This window comes from Ostrinia furnacalis, unplaced genomic scaffold (genome assembly GCF_004193835.3).
Source record: "Ostrinia furnacalis isolate ACB-3 unplaced genomic scaffold, ASM419383v2 OfSCF7033, whole genome shotgun sequence".
Classification (NCBI taxonomy): domain Eukaryota; kingdom Metazoa; phylum Arthropoda; class Insecta; order Lepidoptera; family Crambidae; genus Ostrinia; species Ostrinia furnacalis.
Genome location: NW_021137272.1, coordinates 1 through 19,869, shown reverse-complemented (window position 1 = coordinate 19,869; position 19,869 = coordinate 1). Strand labels below are relative to the sequence as shown.

Genomic DNA, 19,869 nt, shown 5'->3' with positions numbered 1-19,869 from the left:
TATTGACGGTGGCGCCCCGCTGTCAATGTCATCGATAGGACAGTTCAGTATTTTGGAACTATACGTTAGGTGTGCTCGCTAGCGACTGCGTAAAAAAATGACATTTAAATGTATGACATATTGTGCAGCGCCCCTAGTGGCTACTTTCAAGAAATAAGATCTTCATAGAATTTTTTGACGTATTCGCTAGCGAGCTCACCTAACGTAAACTCATGGTAGGCACATGGTCCATGAAAATATAATTTCCTTTTACTACCTCAAAGAAGTTGGCCCATTCCATTATCACTCTTTCGCTACTTCTTATCGTTGTTTCGCGACAATTTTGTGTTTGAATAAGCCTTTATAATTGATAGAAATACAAATGCTAGTTAATTCTATGTTTACACTTGATAACTATCAATGTGTGTAGAATACTAAAATTGGGTAAACGGCAAGAACGTCAAACAACTGCAAAATACATCACGAAAGTAGAAAAGGTAAGTTATTTGATTATACATAGTAAAAGAAAACCTACGTAGCTCCATCGAGCTTTTTGCTTTAATACCATAAAAGGTAGCTTTTACAGATTGTAGTATAGGAATGAATAGAATCGAATACGTTAGAAACTGTTATTTTACATTTATGCAAGAAATCACAAGTTAATCCCACACTTCAAATACTTACATCCTTATGTCAAATGTACTTAGTCTGAAATTCATAATAATAAGTGTGGCTAACATCTACTGGCTATGCTATTGATCCTATTACTCTAAATATCTCAGAATACTTAGTTAAACTACACGCCTACATTCGGCCTCCTTACACATACTATTGAAAGTTTTCAAATAAATAAACTTAGTAGAAAATGCTCAGTCTATATGAGTGTGCACATTTATTAAACAAATCAATAACTTACAGACATGATGTGATAAATATTATACATGTAAGATACATATTATAATTTTGGAATGGCTTGTAGGGTCATACATAAAAGTACACACAAAGAGACTGCATAAAGGAAAAAATGGTAAAATAAAGATAGTTAATTTTATGCATGCATGGTACGCATCTGGCAAGTTCATTTACAATGACATAATGAACCCAAAATACGACAGAATGCAGTGTCCATCTTAGTTATGAATTCATAATGAACAATTTTGAATAGTATTTAGGTATTTACTTCTTCTATCTTACTATGTTAAATCGTTGTAACAAAAAATATTTGCTGTTTACGAATCTTACATAATTAAACATGATTCATTAAAATTGATTGATTGACAGATACTATGAATCATGGTACCGTGAATATTTTTTATCCTAGCTATCTTGAAATATTATAAAATGACTTGATTATTTTGGATCTTATTTTATTTTTAGTTATAATACACACTCATCATTATCGACCCAAACATATCATTTTCAATTAAGTGTTTAGATACAACTTTGAACACACATTTTACATAATAACCATATTTTGAAAATGCCATAGTACTTACATTAATTTATGAATATTTAACTAAGAACCACCAGAAACTTTTTCACTTTCAATATTACAATGTCACGAACTTAGCAATGAATAGACTAGAATTTAAATATCTTAACTAAACATCTGTAAAGCTTTAATAATTTAGAAATTAAAATCTATTTAAACGACAGTAATATATTTACATAATTGATAAACACTCCCATGTTTAATACTGTAATAGAATATTGTCATAAACGGAATCAATGACCAAATTGTTGATTTGCTGATAATTTACTTTCTACTTCGGAATAGTTTCATATTATGAGTATATTCAATTGATTAAAATATACAAATCTACAGCGCGTTTTTGTTAATCATGCGTTAACATGACTTGTGGTTAAGAAAAGTTAAGTATATGATACAATACTTAGTTTTTCAAGCGAATATACATACTAAAAAGTCTTGTGGCACTATGAATGAACCTCTATGGTGTAGAGACGGTCATAGTGTAGAGTCCAAGTGCTGTTGTTAAGCCAGCAGCACATCACAGCTCGTGCTGTGCGTCGTCAGCACAAGGACACCCCTGTTCCCTGCGCACTGCCTCCCGCTTTATCTTCGTACCGTCATACCTGCGACAAACAAACACTGTTACGGCACAAATCATTATCATTGCCTCTATACGTATACTATTTGGCAAATGAGCATTTGTATTTGTTTAATAATTCCGTGAAAAATCGTTTTCAGGCTTTATAAGCCAGCCAGCGATGGCCTAAAATTATAGATTTGAAAAAGTTTTCAAAAATAACCTAAAGATTTTTGTCTTTTCTGTTTGTATAATACTTTAATTACCTAAGAACTAATTAATTGTAATAGTGTGATTAATCGAGGTTATAAAATATCTTGGTAAAAAGCTGAAACGTTGAGTAGACCAGTTTTAAAATTGTTTTATTTTAGAATCAATCTTTAAAAATTTGCGTAAAAGCTTTAAAAGCGAACCAAAAGCTTAATTCAACAGATCACTTTAACCAGCCGACCACGAATGTAGAGCTTTAATCTTGTACTTTTCTGTAACATTTTAACTTATTATAACGATTAGTTTGTTCATTACTGCAAAGATTCTCACAAAATAGAAGTCAATTTTCGTGCTTTTAAATTCCTGGTCTTTGCGGATACTGCAAAAAGGATCAAGAGATAATCGGCGATTATGTTTTAAAAGCCAATAATCTATTCTTGCAAAAATCCGGACGTCAGGGGATTATTTTTTACAGATCTTTTTACATTTGGCAGCATTTCCGGCGCTTCCTGTGTCGTCGGCCGAGGGGCACGGCGATGACTAAATGGTCAACGGATTCTTTTTTGCAGGGATCAAATATAATTAGAATGCAATGTAGGTATTTCATATATTGTTATTACTAACTTTTGCCCGCGGCTTCACCCGCGTGAAATTTAATTTGTCAGAGATCGTCATAAATTATAGCCTATAGGTATATTATTTTTGGTTATAAACAATAATACTGTAAAGGGTTATCAAAATCCATTCAGCAGTTTTTGCTTTAAAGAGTAACAAACATCCAGACATCCATACAAACTTTCGCATTTATAATATTAATAGTAGGAAGTAGGATATTATTAAATGCGATTTCATACGATTATTAGGTAGGTACTTAGCGCTTACTCTACGCTAAACTTAAGGGAAACTTGTGGTAGATAACAATGTATAAATAACATTGTTAGTTGGACGTAGTTATTAATCCAATATCATATTAATAAGTATAAAAAAATTAAAATGTGTTTTGAAGTAAGATTGAGTAAAGGAAACTGTTCAAACTCTACAATGTATGGTATTACTGTTGTAAAATAAGGTGCACTCACGACGACGCAGGTATGCAGGAGTATAAAAATATCTAAATAATATAAAAAAACTTTAGTGAAACGGCTAAGATTGATTTTAACTATATATAATAATATAAAAAGGTTTAAAACATCAGTCCATTAAAAAAATATTTTACCTATTAATTATTTTTGACACTAACTCCAGCAGTAATTTAACGTAAGTGAAAGCAGTAGTTACGACATTTCAGGCTTTCATCTGTGAAAGAAGTTGGTGGTTAATGACCTAATACAGCAAACAACTTGATACAAATTCAGTTTAAGTGGTGTTTCCTTGTTATTATAGTCCTATATTATGTATAAGAAAAATCATTTTGTGCTTCGATGAATACCCTAAAAGATTCCTACGTCTTAACGTTAATTTATTTACGATTGAAAAATGGTAAAAGCTTTTGCTCTATCTGCGTGAAATTCAGTTTGTCAAAGAATAACCGACTTACTTGACACTATCGTTGTGATTTGTTCAATTAATAAATTGACAAAGATACCAAATAATAATTAATAGTTATATCAAAATCCGTTTGTTGTTTTTGCGTGAAAGAGGAACAAACATCCATCTATCCACACAAACTTTAACATCTACATTCTACATATACTCGTATCTATAAAAGCGAAAGGTCACTGACTCACTCATCACGAAATCTCAGAAACTACAAGTGCTAGGAGTCTCAAATTTTGCATGAGGGTTCCTTTTATAACGTAGGTGATTTTCCAAAATTCAACCCCTAAGGAGGCCCACTTGCACGAAGTCGCGGGCGGCCGCTAGTTTATAATATTCAGTAGAAGGAAGTAAGATTGTAGCTAGTTTCTTCGAATTAAGTAACAAATATTTACTCGTATGTACAATATCATAGGCATCCGTATGAAAAACTGATGTTAATAGGTCAGCTTTAAGTTAACTACCTTCTTAGCCTAGGCGCAGACCACCGACTTTTAGTTGGCCGATAGTTGGGCCCCATTCTAATTTGTATGAAGAATTGGCCGATACCAAATCGGTGTAATGTGCGCACCTTCATACATCTCCATAGTGATTAACAGCCCGACCCAAATATCGGCCAACTAAAAATCGGTGGTCTGCGCCTAGGGCTTAGTCTAGGCGTTATGATTAATTTATTATGACTCTATCAAACGCGAATTCATCCCGATAATAGGTGCCCCCGCCCCCTACTACTACGCCTAGACTAGTTAACTTAAAGCTAAGGTATATGTATTTATCATCAGTTTTTAGTAAGGCCCGATTATAATTTGTAAGAAGAATCAATCGGTGTAATGTGCGCAGTTCCATACATACTACATGCCCATACTGATCAACTACCCGACAAAAAATCGGTGGTCTACGCCTAGGCTTAGGTAATGACCTAGTGCATCTAAAAAGTGGAAAAAAAGGTATGTTCCGGTCTAGATAGTTTTGTAACATTGAAAAATTTAAAAAGAAGCATTATTTTTTAATTCATTTTTTCACCTTTCAAGTGTTTCTTAAATATTTTGATGGGAGCTTTTGATATCAACTATTGCCTACTCTTTAAGCAGTCGAATGAATTCACTTTTATGCTTACTATAGGTTCTGTATATCGGTGAATATTGCTATATAAATAAATCCACCCGGACTTAGAAACCCAAAAAAATTAAATAGCTGCAATTTTTTAAAAGTAGGTAGTTACCTACAGTGGATTTGTCGATAAAATTGATCATTATTGCGCCCTAATGGGTCGGGCACCGGTGACCAGACGCACTGTATAACCACAGAATAAGTACTTAACTAACTACATACATAAGTAAGGGTATAAGTAAGTAGAAATTGGCCATATTATTTTAGCAGCTTGCTATGTTATAGACAGATGATACTTAGTTAGCCGTAAGTACGTAAGGTCCCCTGGCAGTGTAAAAAAATAACTTATGGACATCTAACAAAGGTACAGGTACAGATACAACTTCTTTTGCCGCCATTTTGTTTTGGCGGCAAATATGACAGTTGTTGCAAAAAAAATATTTTGTGTAGATACGGCAAATTTCTTAAGGAGCATTTTACGACTGAACGAATTCGATTTTAGCATTAAACAGCTCTAGACTCTAGCTAGATAATATACATAGTATTATACATACTATATTATCTAGCGTTTAAATATTGACTGGACAGTAGCAAGAATATTAATACCTGAAATCGACTGTTAAATGAATGGTTTACAGCCACAGAGATAAAGATCGATTGCTAATTACTTAAATTGAATTGAGTCAACTTGCTACACGTATCGGTGACAAGTCCAGCAGAGGATTGGATAATAACATAATGTGGATATTATCAAAATGATTGAATAAAAATATTATCTCTTATGGCTCTACATTTGCTCTATTTCACACCCAGCAACATTACTTACTCCGTTTACCGGAGTAAGTAATGTTGCATTGCATTTAGTTGCACCAGTTGCACTGTATTAGTTTCAAAATTACTCAGTACCTAACCTACACTTACAACAAAATTGATTGAAATACGAGAGCAAATACCTATATGTAATAAATAATACCTTAGATGCACTGTGGCTACTCCGCATTGTTTTGTTTGATTCAGGGGCTTGCTAAAATAAATATTGATGAGTAACCGTGAACATAACGTTTACGAGTAGATATAATACTTTTGACACAAAAATAGATAATTTTATGTTCCCGTATAACATGGATAGAGTTGATAAAAAATTATTTAGATATTGACAAAGAAATAAAAATATCTCTTTGCTCGAAAATTAGAAACGGCTCCACAATCCATAAGGCAGATTTATCTATTCTAACTAATATGAACGTTTTTATAGACAAAATACTACGAGTATTGTATACTAACTGTGACTGAAAAAGCACATCATGAACAATAATAGCAATTTTTCTCGTATATTGATACTAATGTAAGTTTGTCTTTGTAATAATAATAAATTATTGGTATAACTTGAAAGCAGTAGAAATGAAGTAAACCATTATAGTGCATAGAAGATAATTATGACATTCTAGGTAGAGACACAGAATTAGTAATTAGTACCATGGTCTAGTCTCTATAAATTTAAGTTATTGTTAACATCTACCAAGATTGCTGACTATTTTTGGTTTTGGGGCTATAAGAAAGTGTTCATATAGAAATCATCGCGAACATTTCCCAATTACTGTAGGATGCTAAAAATCTAATATGTTTGTCGAAATGGAAAACTTTTAAATTCTAGTCGTACGAGTAAGTGCATCAGTAATAAAAGTGAAGGAAGAAATGCATACCTAATTATACAGAATTTTACAGAAGTCGTGCAACAACTTTAAAAATAACCGATCTCTATCATACTCGTATAAAGGGTATTTAAAAACAATATAAAATGCATCAAGGTAGATTTAGCACTCTAAATAGTGTGATAGGGAGTAACTCCCCGTAGGTGTAGGTAAGTGGAGGCTTCCGGCGACTGGGACCGCAATTAACTGGGACCGCGGACCCAGTCGCCGGATCCGTAAAAATAAAATAATATTCTTCCGGCAACTGGGACCACTCATAGATAACTTAGAAAAATATATTATTCAGGCCAAAATCGGTACAGACATACGAAAAAAAATCTAAATTATTTATATGAATAAGTATCATTGACGCGTTCTAGACATGATTTTATACTATGCGCTTAGCAATCGGTAAGTGTTAATGATCCCTGGTACGAGTATTTTGACGTAATATATTCATCTATGGGTCAGATGAATATTTTGGCGTAATCGGTACTATCAATATTTACTTTGTTACGACTTCACTAATTTCAAACAATCAACCAAAATTTTTTCCCACTAGATCGTTCGACAAGGTCCCGCAGCCCGCCCGGCCATAGTTTCAGATTTGTTTAACATTTTTTATAGTCAGTGTGCGGCACTTGCTCGCCACATGGTCAACTCATTTGTTCTACTAACAAAAGCCCACAACTGTTTGCAAATCCGCCATTTTTTATCACGTCAATGGCTACATTGTAAACTAATATGCATACGTAAACAATGGCTTCATAAATGAGTCTGCAACTAGTGGTGCTAACATAAATATATTGTCACTACATGAGAAACTGACCGTTGAGAAGATAGAATCCATGTGAATACCAGTATCACAGTAATCTGAATCAATTTTGATCCTTTGATCCCTGCTCCTTCTGGAAGAATATTCCAGCGGTGTTGCATAATTGATTTCCGCTCACGAATTTATATATTCCATTGTTTTATGCACAAGTTAAAATAGATAGTTAAAAAAATCGGTAAAACCACGAACGGCATTAGAGACTCATACATCAAAACTCTCTCACAAGCTCACATTGTGATCCACTTATTGTTACAGCTAACTTCTAACACATGTTGGGTTTCGACATACCTATAGGTGTGAACGGAGCGGGAGGCGGCAGGGTCGGCCGCCGATCTGTAAACAGTGGTTATCGACGCGCCGCCACTTGCCTTCACGGCATCTCCGGCTACTGCGCTATATTTATCCGCTTTGGTACTGACGCGGGCGGCTAAATCCGTTCGGCGCCGTGTGATGCCGGCCTCCTGCAACCACAACCACGTCACGAGGTGCCCCGGGGTCCCTGCGCGCACTCCAGCCCACCCTCCGGCCGCAAGGGTGGACCAGCGCGCCATTCGCACAGCCTAATTCGCGAACGCCACGCAATAACACATCGCACAGCCATGTTTAACACAACCAAAGCTTACCTGAGGGCAATATCTCAGTAGGACTTGTGAGCGGGTGTCGGAGCGGCTGCAACGCAGGCTTGATGATGATAGTACGAGGGCGCCGGTGTGCGGTAGTGGTGGTGCGGCGGCGGCGACGCTCTGTAAGCGTCGGGCCCGGGGGAGCCGCCGCGGAAACCGGCCAGCTGACAGCTCGGCGGCTCAAAGAGATCACGGAATGCTGGCGGCAGTTGCTCGGCGGGCGGTTCAGGCGCCGCGTACCAGCCCGAAGTGGCTGCCCGGAACTCCTCCGCGGCCAGAGAGTATGGTTGCGGAGAGCAATATACGGCTGAGGGTGGCAACCGGGGTTCGCTAAAATCGTCCATAGCTTCGGATGGTTTGTCATAGCGGGCACACTCGGCGCCGGGCTCGCGCTTGGGCCGGCACTCGAAGATGCGCGGCTTGACGTCGGGCTTGACGTCGCGCGCCTGGCCCAGCGCGTCGGCCGCGCTCAGCGCCTCCTGCGCCGCCAGGGCCTCCTGTGCCTGCTGTAGCTGCTGCTGTCTTTTCAAAGCTTCTTCCTTCTCTTTTAGAGCGTCTTTTTTTTTAAACCGACGTCGCCGCCGCAGGTACGATCCGTTATCGAACATATTGTAAGAATCAGGATCCAGAGTCCAGTAGCTTCCTTTGCCGGGCTTTTTATCGTCTCTCGCCACTTTCACAAAACACTCGTTGAGACTTAAATTGTGTCTTATAGAATTTTGCCAGCCTTGTTTATTTTCTCGGTAGTAAGGAAAGCGCTCCATGATGAACTGATAAATGCCGTTCAACGTTATTCGACGGTCCGGTGCATTTTGTATGGCCATAGCGATGAGCGCTATGTACGAATAGGGCGGTTTGACCATGTCTTTGGGCGCGCCGACATGCTGCTGGTGCGGGTGCAGGTAGGGCGCTCCGTACCCGTACCGGTACTGCTCGTAGGCATAGGGGGTCACTCCGGCCGAGTAGCCGCCGGCGGCTCCTCCGCGGTACGCATAAGGGCTCTGTTCGCCGAAGAGCGCGTGCATCGTTCCGGGGTTCGTTCACTGCCACACCATGCTCCGACCGCGAGCGCGGCCCTTCGACGCGTTGCTCTTTCGACAGCAAAACGACGACTGACTGATTTTGTTTAGATTCACAACAAGGCCCGTTTACATAGCGGACGCTAAACGAGAGACGAATGAGCGAGTCCGTGGGCGCAGTCGGTGAAGCGTTGTGCCGCGTCCTCGCCCCGCCCCGTGGCGCGCGGCTCGCTCTGGCACGGGGCGGCGGGGTATCTTCCATCTCTGTCTGTTGGCTGCAAAGCTCGGCAGGAGGAGCCGCACGCCCAGACGGAACCGAGGGCGGCGCTGGCGCGTCTTCGCGGCGCGTCCCCTTCGAAACATCCCTCACCCTAACCCTATTGTGTACGACAACTGTTGCTATTCTACCACAAAGCCATGCACTCAACGTAGATAAGTACGGACAGAAAAGGAATATAAATAACCCGCCAATCATCCACTGAACCATAAGTAGAGTACGTGACTGACAACACCACAGTAATTATTCCATATTGAGTTTACATAACTTTATACTAAGTACATTATTAAATAATATTTGTAGATTAAGATTAAATTAAAATGTTGCTTTGACTACTGCTTAGACTTGGCTAAAATTTGATTTTAATGATAAAGCTAAAAACGATACGATAAAAACCAAAATAGGTGCATTGGGAATGGTTAAAACAATAATGCCTACTCTAGTCGTTACCATAAACATGTAGCATTTGTAGCATTATAGTGTTTTTAATTTTAATTATTACTGAAATTTTAAAATCTTTGTAATTTTATTATTATAGAAATTCATAAGTAAAAGACATTTATTCTTAAGCTAAAGAATGTAACCTATAAATAGTAAATAAGCATTTCATGAAAAAATATTTAAATTGTACCTATTCAAAGGCGACACTAGCCTAGTATGGCATAGACATGCAGGATAGCTAGACTGTAAGAAAATGGTAACTACCTAGTTAGATTTTTGTAGGTATTTCCACCTGCCATTAGCTTTGTTATGTCAGAAATGGACGTCCTGTAGCTAAATTTTACGTCATTCATTAATAATTATTACAAAGGTATCGTCTCTACATACTGTATCTTTAATTGAGACAAAATGGGGTAAATGCTCTAATATGTAACTTGAAAGACTTCTTAGCGGGAAAGTGAGGCATTAGCAGTATTGTTTTATTTTCTTAAATTTGTGTTTAGCCGACTAATGTGTAATAATTGTGGATTATTAAATATTAAGTGTTCGTGAACGTGCATGAGTTTATGAAAATGAAACGAAAGAGTGCAACATTACTCTTCAAGTTCTCTCAAGAAGTCCGAGTCAGGTTTCAGTATGCCACATATTTACTGAAATTCAAGGGAAATGGAGATATCATAAAAAAGTACCTACCTACTTCTAAAAAAAAGCTTTAAAAATAAAAAGGTTTTGTCATTTGTGAAGAACCAAACTGATTTTGATGAAATTTTACAATAATGTTATAAGGATTTATCAAATGCAATCATTTTCTACATTCTAGTTACATTTTGTAGGTAGGCTGTGGAAATACGCAAGCGCCATTGCGATACTAACCTACTCGTAGCGCCTGTATGCTACGACGTGGCAGTGACGTCAGTAGAGTCTATCAATTACAATGGAACTACTTCTAGAAAATTGTGAACTGTCTTCTTTTCGTGTTCTAATTCACTAAGGCTGAGTTGCACCACCTAACTATAACAGTAACTATGACGATAACCGGTGTTTTGTATGAAGTTTGACAGTTTTTTGACGTTTGTCAAAGTTAAAGTAAAATGGTGCAAACCCACCCTTATTGTATTCTGTTACCTAAGATGCAGTTCTAAAGTAGTAGGTTTATCTATTACTCTGCCTGCGAAAAATCCAAGTACAGCTTACAAATAAAATATGTGTCAACTACTAACTTCTGAAAAAATCATGTAAGCATATTCATATTAAGGATTTATTTTATTATCGTGTGTTGTAATTTAATATCTTATGGCACAATGGAGGAATAAGAGACTAGATGAAACAAAATGACGAATGTAGTTTGTTTAATAAAACAAGTCAGCCAATTTTAGGCACGTATGGAACTCGTGGCTAAATTAATCTTAAGTAAACAATATCAATCTATCTTCATATCATCCCTCTTTGTTTTATTCCGGTTTTTATTCAACAAAACGGCACTGCTGAAAGCCGAACTGCTCTCTCTTTATTGGGTGCCGCTGTAAATAAAAAAACCTATACGGATTAGTCGCGAGGCGCTGAAGGATCTAAACAGTCATTTGTCATGCTAATTATTGTCATCGGAAGTCGTAACTGTCGAAGTGTTGACTTGGCGAAGACTGTTTGTGAGCAAAAAAGGAGAGGGCATGTACGGTGGGTTGGTAGAGACGACAGATTAGAGCGCTTCCGTTTGGACTTAACCGCGACAGGGGGTCTAAAAGATCTTTAAATTCAACGTGATAGCTTCGCGATGTTTCAGTTTAGAGCGTCATCGCTTATACTGAGAGATTCACAGAGCCGATATCGATTGTGAGGTCATAGCAGACTCGGAAAGGGATCAACACCATATCGCCTTTCCAAACACGAGGCGAGGGGTTTACTTTACGGTGCGGATAAGTGTGCGTTGCACAGCAGTATGGAGTTTCATACAAACTGACCGCCTCGAGTTGATATGGTTACGATCCCATTCCGAGTTGATAAGTACTTATGCTATAATTATGTTTTTATTCAATAAACAATAATTTTATAATATATGCACATAAACTTAAAATTACTTAAAAACTTAAATTTAAAAATTACTAATGATAAAAACTATTTATGCTATGTCCTTATGCCTCAAGCCTGACATAAGTATCTAACTTACGGAGACTCCTCAAATTATTCATTAGTCGCGGGAGGTACCTGGATGCAAGCGGCGCAGGACCGGTCTTTGTGGAAATCCTTGGGGGAGGCCTTTGTCCAGCAGTGGACGTCTTTCGGCTGAAACGAACGAACGAATGTCTGTTATTGAGGCTCAATAACTGTAGACATTACTAATGAATCACCTAGTTTTAAGTAATTTCACTGAAGATGATAATATATTATAAGATATGTTAGAACAATAAATAATCGATATTATCTAAATGTCTAGTTATATTAGATTTGTTTTTGTTTCGCTCGAACTATTATTAGTTTGTATCTCACAATTTACTAATAGATCCGGTAAACCCTCGAGTCACCGTCATATTCGGGTCACCCACAGAACTAATAACATAGATCTATGTTCTGTGGGTTTACCACACAATATTTTAGCGCGGTGTAATCGAACCCGCTTTCTCGAATCTCGATTCAGCCAGTCCTACGACACCATAGCTAAAGGGCTATTGTCGCTTATTTGATGTTGTTTCATTACCCACACACATTTCAGTTACCTTTCCAAAGTGAACCATTTGAAAAATATGCATCATGCTGAACAATCTAATAATAAAGACCCGGGCAACATTATTGTGATAGGTAACCACGATGTGGAAGGCGATTTATATTCATAACTAGCGGCCGCCCGCGACTTCGTACGCGTGGATCCCGTTTTACCCCCTTCATCTATCTTACGCGGTTTAGATTATTTCATACAAATGTTTTTTCCCGCTAACTCCCGTTGCCGTGAGAATTTTGCAATATCCTGTTGTAACTAAGCTTTAAGTTTATTAAGGTACCTGCATGCAAAATTTCAAGCGTCTAACTTAAGCGGTTTAGATTTTTCATACAAAAGGATTTTCCCGCGAATTCCCGTTCCCGTGGGAATTTCGGGAATTCCTTGTTGTAACTAAGCTTTAAGTTTATTAAGGTACCTACATGCCAAATTTCAAGCGTCTAACTGAAGCGGTTTAGATTTTTCATACAAAAGGATTTTTCCGGGAATTCCCGTTCCCGTGGGAATTTCGGGAAATCCTTATTGTAACTAAGCTTTAAGTTTACTAAGGTACCTACATATCAAATTTCAAGCGTCTAACTTAAGCGGTTTAGATTTTTCATACAAAAGGATTTCCCCCGATAATTCCTGTTCCCGTGGTGTACGGGCGGGAGGCAGTGGTTGTAAGGCACCGCTCCCGTGCCCGGGATATGCGGTCAGGAAGGAAACTAACTCCCTAGTGAGCCTAGAGTCCCTATTCCCTAAGACACTAAGTCCCTAGAGCCCTAGCCCTGCCTAACAATAAATACTTAGACATAATAAGGGTTTGATAGGAAGGAAGCTGCTCCCAGGTCGACGCTGACGGTGCAGCAGGATGTACGATCGTGTTCGTACACGTGGGAATTCCTAAGTATACTATAACCTGCCTAGGAGTATGAAGAATAATTGTACCAAGTTTCGTTAAAATCCGTCGAGTAGTTTTTGTGTCTATAAGGAACATACAGACGGACAGACAGACAGACAGACAAAAATTTTGCTGATTGCATTTTTGGCATCAGTATCGATCACTAATCACCCCCTGATAGTTATTTTGAAAATATATTTCATGTACAGAATTGACTTCTCTACAGATTTATTATAAGTATAGATAATTATGCTAATTCAATTATTTGTTATTCTCATTTACATCGTCACATATTAAAAAATTATAGCTTTCCCTGAAACCCTAATTAGTTTGATATAGCTGTAAAATTAGTAATTCAACCGATAATTACTCGTAGTCAGGAACCTACTAAACATGGAAATTGACGTCAAAGTGATGTCACTCTAGCTGACATCGCGAATCATATAGGTGCAGAAGCTTCACATTTATTTATTCATCATCTTTATACGACTGCCTTTTTATACATATAACTCTCGTCAGATTTCTATTAATTTTTACAATGCTTTAATTTTAGTACTTGGCCTTCAATGGTAGCCTTTATACTTTTATAGCGGTCAAGCTGTACTTAGATCCTGGCTACACAGGAGTGGCAGTGGTGGAAATGCTTAGTCCCATTTGTACAGTAGGTAATATAGCTTAGAGTAATGATACATTTATTTTAATTGAGGCTGATTTACACGTGTTAAGTAAGTATGTAACTTAAAATGCTTTTCTTAAGCCTATTTACAGAAATAAATGAGTGTTGAGAGTTTTTTTATGAGTTTTTATCTTAATTTGAACTTTATTTTAAGTCTATGTCAAAGTTCTTGTTTACTATGAAACTGCTTTTCAAAACGTGTCAAGTGACAAGCCCCGTCCAGCAACTTACCCGAAAAATTAACATAAAATTTACTTAGTTAAATACTTAACTACGTAATACGTGTAAATCAGACTTTTTTTATACACAACGAGGAAGCTCTTGGCCTGTATCTCACCTGATGGTAAGTGATGATCAGGCCGAAGGTGGAAGCGAGCTTCACCCGGAATCCTCAACCACAGAGGAACTGGCTATCTTAACTCTAACTGCCGTAACACAACAATGCTGTTAAAATTGTAACCTTTACCTACGGCTGAATACCGTTGATATTCAATGATAGATATTGTAATGTAAGGTTTGTAAGACTTATTCCTTGGTTAAAGGTTCCATGAAACAATTATTATTCTGTCTAATGGCTTCAATGGTGCGAATCCATGAAACAATGTTTGATGAATATCTCTGACTGACAGCCCTTCATAGCTTTTTGCTCATAAACCATTTGGCACAGAACTAATTTAGATGAGTGTGTAGGTTAATAATTACACTGGACCCCAAAGAAAAAGTTCTTTGGGGCCCAGTGTAGTTAGTCAATCTACAATTTCTAATGTTGATGATATGAGAGAACTCTCGAACACGTTACACTTTATGGGCGTAGTCTCACAGAAAATGCATGAACACTTCCACGTACCTACTTATTAGACACTGGCAATATGCACGCACGGTGGAATTCTCTTAAAAAACCGCGCAGTGAGCAAGTGCTACAGTCGCTTTGAAGGAGCTAAGTCAAACGGTCTGAAAAAAATCTGACTTCCTTAGGCCAAAAGTTGGGAAGATTTACCCCAATAACATAATATAAAATGTTATTAATGTGGGGGACGCACGGGTTAAACGATGGCATACCGAAATCTAGCGGACGAAGCCGCGGATAAAATCTAGTCTTCTAATATGTACCTACTACTGAAGTGTTTTATTGGTAGGTAAGTAGGTACATGATTTGGCTTTTTATCTACAACTCAATGCATTAAATTCACATTATTGCAAATTGATGTCATGCTTACTGCTAATGTTGCTATTACTGGCGATAACAACAGTCATGAGTTGAGTTTCTTTCGGCAGCTAGGCCTACTTAAGAGCCATTTTAAATTTTCGTGCGAATTTCTAAGATTTTGGAAGCTTGAATTACTATCTTAAGCAACACCCAGAGATTATTTAAAAACTGCGAAAGATAGGTCGATCCTTGTTGTTGACCATTAATGAAACGGATTTACTAAAACTCTTTTGCTTAATTCACAGTGCCCCATCTCCCACAACCATTTTACGAAAAAATTGCCGCAGACTCATTTTCAAAGTCCTGTATCTATTATTTATGCTCATATAATAAGCTTAAAAATATAAAGTAATCATCGGACATATATTCTTGTAGTTCATTAATGAAATAGATTCTTGAATTTCATTACCATTATTGAGTAAAATCTAAAAATAATTTGGCAAATTTGAAGATTAACGTCACATTTTGATCGTGGTTTTTGGTTTAAAAACACAGCAATAACTGCAATAAAAGTATCCCAAAATAAAGAATATTCATTGTAGAATTGATTTCTACAGTTATTGTTTAAATATTAGTAACCACTTTGTCAAAATATTGATGTGAATATCAGTATAAATTACAATGCGCAAGCCGACATCGATTAGTATGGCGCGAGCGCCCGTCAAGGCAGGACGTGTGTCATTTTTCCCGCCGTGACGTTTACGTGCGTTCGTGTCGTGAAGCGGTGATTTGTACGGCGACCAAATACATTTGATACTATGCCGAGAGGCTGTTTCGAGTCGGCCGGCCGAGCAGAAATTGAAATGATGAATTTTAATTTCTTTGACGGATCTGGGTGTAACTATGTATAATATGTAGGTACCATGTATTTAATTTAATAAATAAATTATAAAAAAGTATATCCATTATGATAGCACCCTTAACACAAGCATATTGGTTGCCTACTTTTGGACTAGATGGCGCTGTGAAATTGTCCAAAGATTTGTTTATTTATTTATCCGCTTTGAGTTTTGTTTCGTGAAGAAGAAAAAGAAGCGTTTTGTTCTGTTGTTAAATCTATACTAATAAAAGAGGAAAGATTTAATTGTTTGTTTGTTTGTTTGGAGGCAATAGGCTCCGAAAAAAATTTCTTTCACGATTTAGAATCCTAATTTTTTTCTATGTTGGCTATAAAATATTTTCAAAAACTTTAGTCCAAAATCTTTGATAAAATTCGACGTTTAATAAATAAATTAGATAACATATTAATACTTTTTTTTTCAGTACGATTTTAGTACTTGTTTTTCAGAAATTCTACGATTTAACTAAACTTCTAAAGTGTTTATATTTTATGCATAATTTATTAACTTCTAAAATATACATATATCCTATTGATAGATGACGTGCTTCGTATTTTATTAAAATTATTACCTGACTAGGTTAAAAAGGTGTGGAATGTTATTTTGGAGATAACTTGGTTCCATAGAAATATAGAGAGATGCTAAGTAATGCGCTGAGTTCGAAACTCAGTGTCGTATTAGAAATTCACACACACAAAGAAATCAAATTATGTGCTCATTATCCATTGCGGTATCAGTATTCAACGTTCGAATAATCTTTAGTACTATGCAAGCAATATAAACTGTTTACATAATGACGTCGCTACTGTCATCATTGCTTTCACAAGCAATATGTTCCAATTTGTCCCTTGTCACATTTCCCTTTAGTTTCTGTGATCTGTGCTTGTTTCTAAGTTGATATCAATGAAATATTCCTTAGTACTTTTGATTTAAATTATTTTTTTTATTTTGACACGTGTTTGAAAAATCAAGGTCAGATTACAATAAAATAACAAGTGAAAACGTAACATTGCATTGCAACTCGCAATTTCGCAATATTGATGAGGAGATTCCATTGGAAAGTCTGTATTCATTCCTAGGATTCCCCTAACACCATCAAATTCAAGAGAATTCAAGAGAGTGCAGTTTCCCATCTCATGCTTAGGGACCACGGTTTAAAATAGTGTGGTTGCATAGAGCCTGCAACGGGCAACCGCGTGCGCAGCTGCTCATACTAATTTTCGATACAAAAGCAAGTGTTGGCGCCCTCACGAGTTTTAGCGGAGTTCCATATGGTAGCGGGAGTAGACTTAATGGAAATCTATGCTTCTCCGACGACCAGTTGTATGTGGAATACTCCAGAGTATGCGCACACAATAGCCTGGTGATTTTAGCACCTGAAGGAAAAACAAAAAAACATTGTTTACAAAGAAATCTGCGGCAGGTGTAGTGTTTTAATTTTGTTTTAGAAAGATCTCATAATTTTGTAAGTATTCAAATATTTAAACATAATGATGTGTAGATTTTATATCAAAAAATATAATCATTTAACAAAATTAATTTTCTTAGAATATTTTAATTCTATTAGAACCATTTTCCACTTCATCGCAGAAGAAGTCGCGGGCAAAAAGCTAGTATGAAATATGTAGTATTGCCCGCGGCTTCACCCGCTTGAAATTTAGTTTGTCACAGATCGTCATAAATTATAGCCTATACATTGTTATTCTGGTCGACGCCAGGGATGGATGAGCGTCGCTGTCGCTGGCGACAGGGTCTTCTGGTTCAGGGTTCATGGCGTAGGTCTCAGGCAAAATGAAATCCACTCGTAGAAATTAATAAACTCAGTGTATTCACGAAAATAATTACACACAGCACTAGAGTCGTATCGGAACTGAGTGAACCAAAGGTCTTGCGATAGGAACGTCCGACCCGAGTGATAGTTGAACACAGACTGCCTAGTACTGCTGTACTGTACTGTAAAGTTTCATCAAAATCTGTTCAGTGGTTTTTGCGTGAAAGTGTAACAAACATCCAGACATCCACACAAACTTTCGTATTTATAATATTAGTAAGACTAGTAAAAAGTAAGATAGTAAGATGAATTATTTTAGTTATTTGTTTACTTATAATAATATTTATTTATTTATTTCTTAGCTCTGTCTGATAATGGATCTGGAGAAGATGCAATGGCCACCTCCGTAACAAAACAATAGAACCCTATGGAGTTTGGGCTTGTGTGATTCGCCTTGACGAATATTTCGTATCCAGGGTCCGATGATGGAGCTGTAAGGGGGCAGATTTTTATTTTTCACTATGTGACTGTCTTTATTTTGTACTTAATATATTTTACATATTATACCTATTCGTGTTTCATTATTTGTATCCAGGGTCCGATGATGGAGCTGTAAGGGGGCAGATTTATTTTTCACTATGTGACTGTCTTTATTTTGTACTTAATATATATTTTACATATTATACCTATTCGTGTTTCATTATGAATCGAAATATAAAAGACTTAATAAACTCTATTAAAAATTTAAATTAATTAATCAAGTTTGAATACCTCATTCTACCTTAAAATTCATAACTTAAATCAAGTCATAATACGGTCACGGCTCAAGATTTTTTTGTCCATTTCAGCGTTCTTTTTACTCTTTTGACGTTGAGTTGACAGCTTTTACCTAAATTCGCGCGGAATATTTTTGTGAAATGGCTCTTAATGAAACACGGCATGAATTATCAGCTGAATCAGTCTTTTTCACAAAATGACGAATACAGTGTGAGTCACGTTAAAGTGTACATATGAAAATAGATGAAACTAGACCTATTTTTATCGACAAAAAAGAGGTCAAAATTTTTTTGAGATTTTTTATAGAAATTTTTTTCTTCCTATTACTTATTGCAAAGAAAACGTAATAATTTTTAAACTAAGCGGTATATCCTGATAAAATAAAAACAGTAATAATGCTAAATAACAGGTAATACTAAAAAAATACATAAAATATACAAAAAATGCCAACAAATAATAAAAAATTATACTTTTTGAAAAAAATCTGCTTTTAAATTCGTGTTTTTTTGGTTATTTGATAAATTTCTCCAAAAAATGCCCCTATAACCGGTGGTTTTTATTACTTTGTATTATTCTCTATTGTATTATCTTTGTAAAACCAAAAATCGCATGTCTCTATACCTATCACAACATTTGCTATGATCGTTTGAACAAAGGCCTGCCACAACATTATTCTCCGCTACAGGTAGAGACAATTTTAATTTTAACTAAAATGCTTATTTTACTTCGAAATCTTTTGTTTTTATTTGAAATCTAACTTGTCTTTATCAAAATTACAAATCTAGAGCCATTTTCAGTTTCGTTGTTAACGAAGCGTTGAATGGCGCGCCCGGAGAGGCTTAGTTCAAACGATCATTGCAAACGTTGTGATAGGGATAGAGACATCTAAAATGACACTAATGACGTTTAAAAAGTGGCACGCTCGGCTTCATACAATTTTTGACACATGCTGCATCTATCCATATCTGTGGAAATCTCGATTGTTCAAATGACATTTCAATTGGGCTATAAAATATATTAAAAAGAAATTAATTTAGTCAAGTCGCATTTTTATTTTAATGATGGATATAATAATAGTAATCCCTGAATACTTCGAATCAGTTGCTATCTGATAATATCAGTGATAATGAGCTGCCGATGCAAGAGAAAGAGACGAGGAGGAAGGGATGCTCGTGGAACATCACCTTTGTTGAATACAACACCGGAATAATGTGTTACGTCAATCTCATCAACTGAC

General features: G+C 36.6%; 1 protein-coding gene across 2 annotated transcripts; it reads right to left on the bottom strand.

Annotated features, from left to right (window-relative positions):
- Window positions 1-230: 230 nt before the first annotated feature.
- Window positions 231-9,194, bottom strand: croc (transcription factor crocodile). 2 transcript variants are annotated; one of them, XR_003656761.1, is made up of 3 exons: window positions 8,033-9,194; window positions 7,698-7,870; window positions 231-2,073 (listed from the first exon to the last, which is right to left on the bottom strand). XR_003656761.1 is itself a non-coding variant. In XM_028318922.1 (2 exons), exon 1 carries the CDS (start codon window positions 9,055-9,057, stop codon window positions 8,047-8,049), a length of 1,011 nt encoding a protein of 336 aa, XP_028174723.1. In that variant the 5' UTR covers window positions 9,058-9,194; the 3' UTR covers window positions 231-2,073; window positions 8,033-8,046. The 2 variants fall into 2 exon arrangements, 1 of the variants encoding a protein (XP_028174723.1); XM_028318922.1 differs by lacking the exon at window positions 7,698-7,870.
- Between the last annotated feature and the right edge of the window lie 10,675 nt (window positions 9,195-19,869).

What these genes read in the sequence shown, in the direction of transcription:
- croc (XM_028318922.1), bottom strand. Translation starts at nt 9,057, where the DNA reads ATGCACGCGCTCTTCGGCGAACAGAGCCCTTATGCGTACCGCGGAGGA.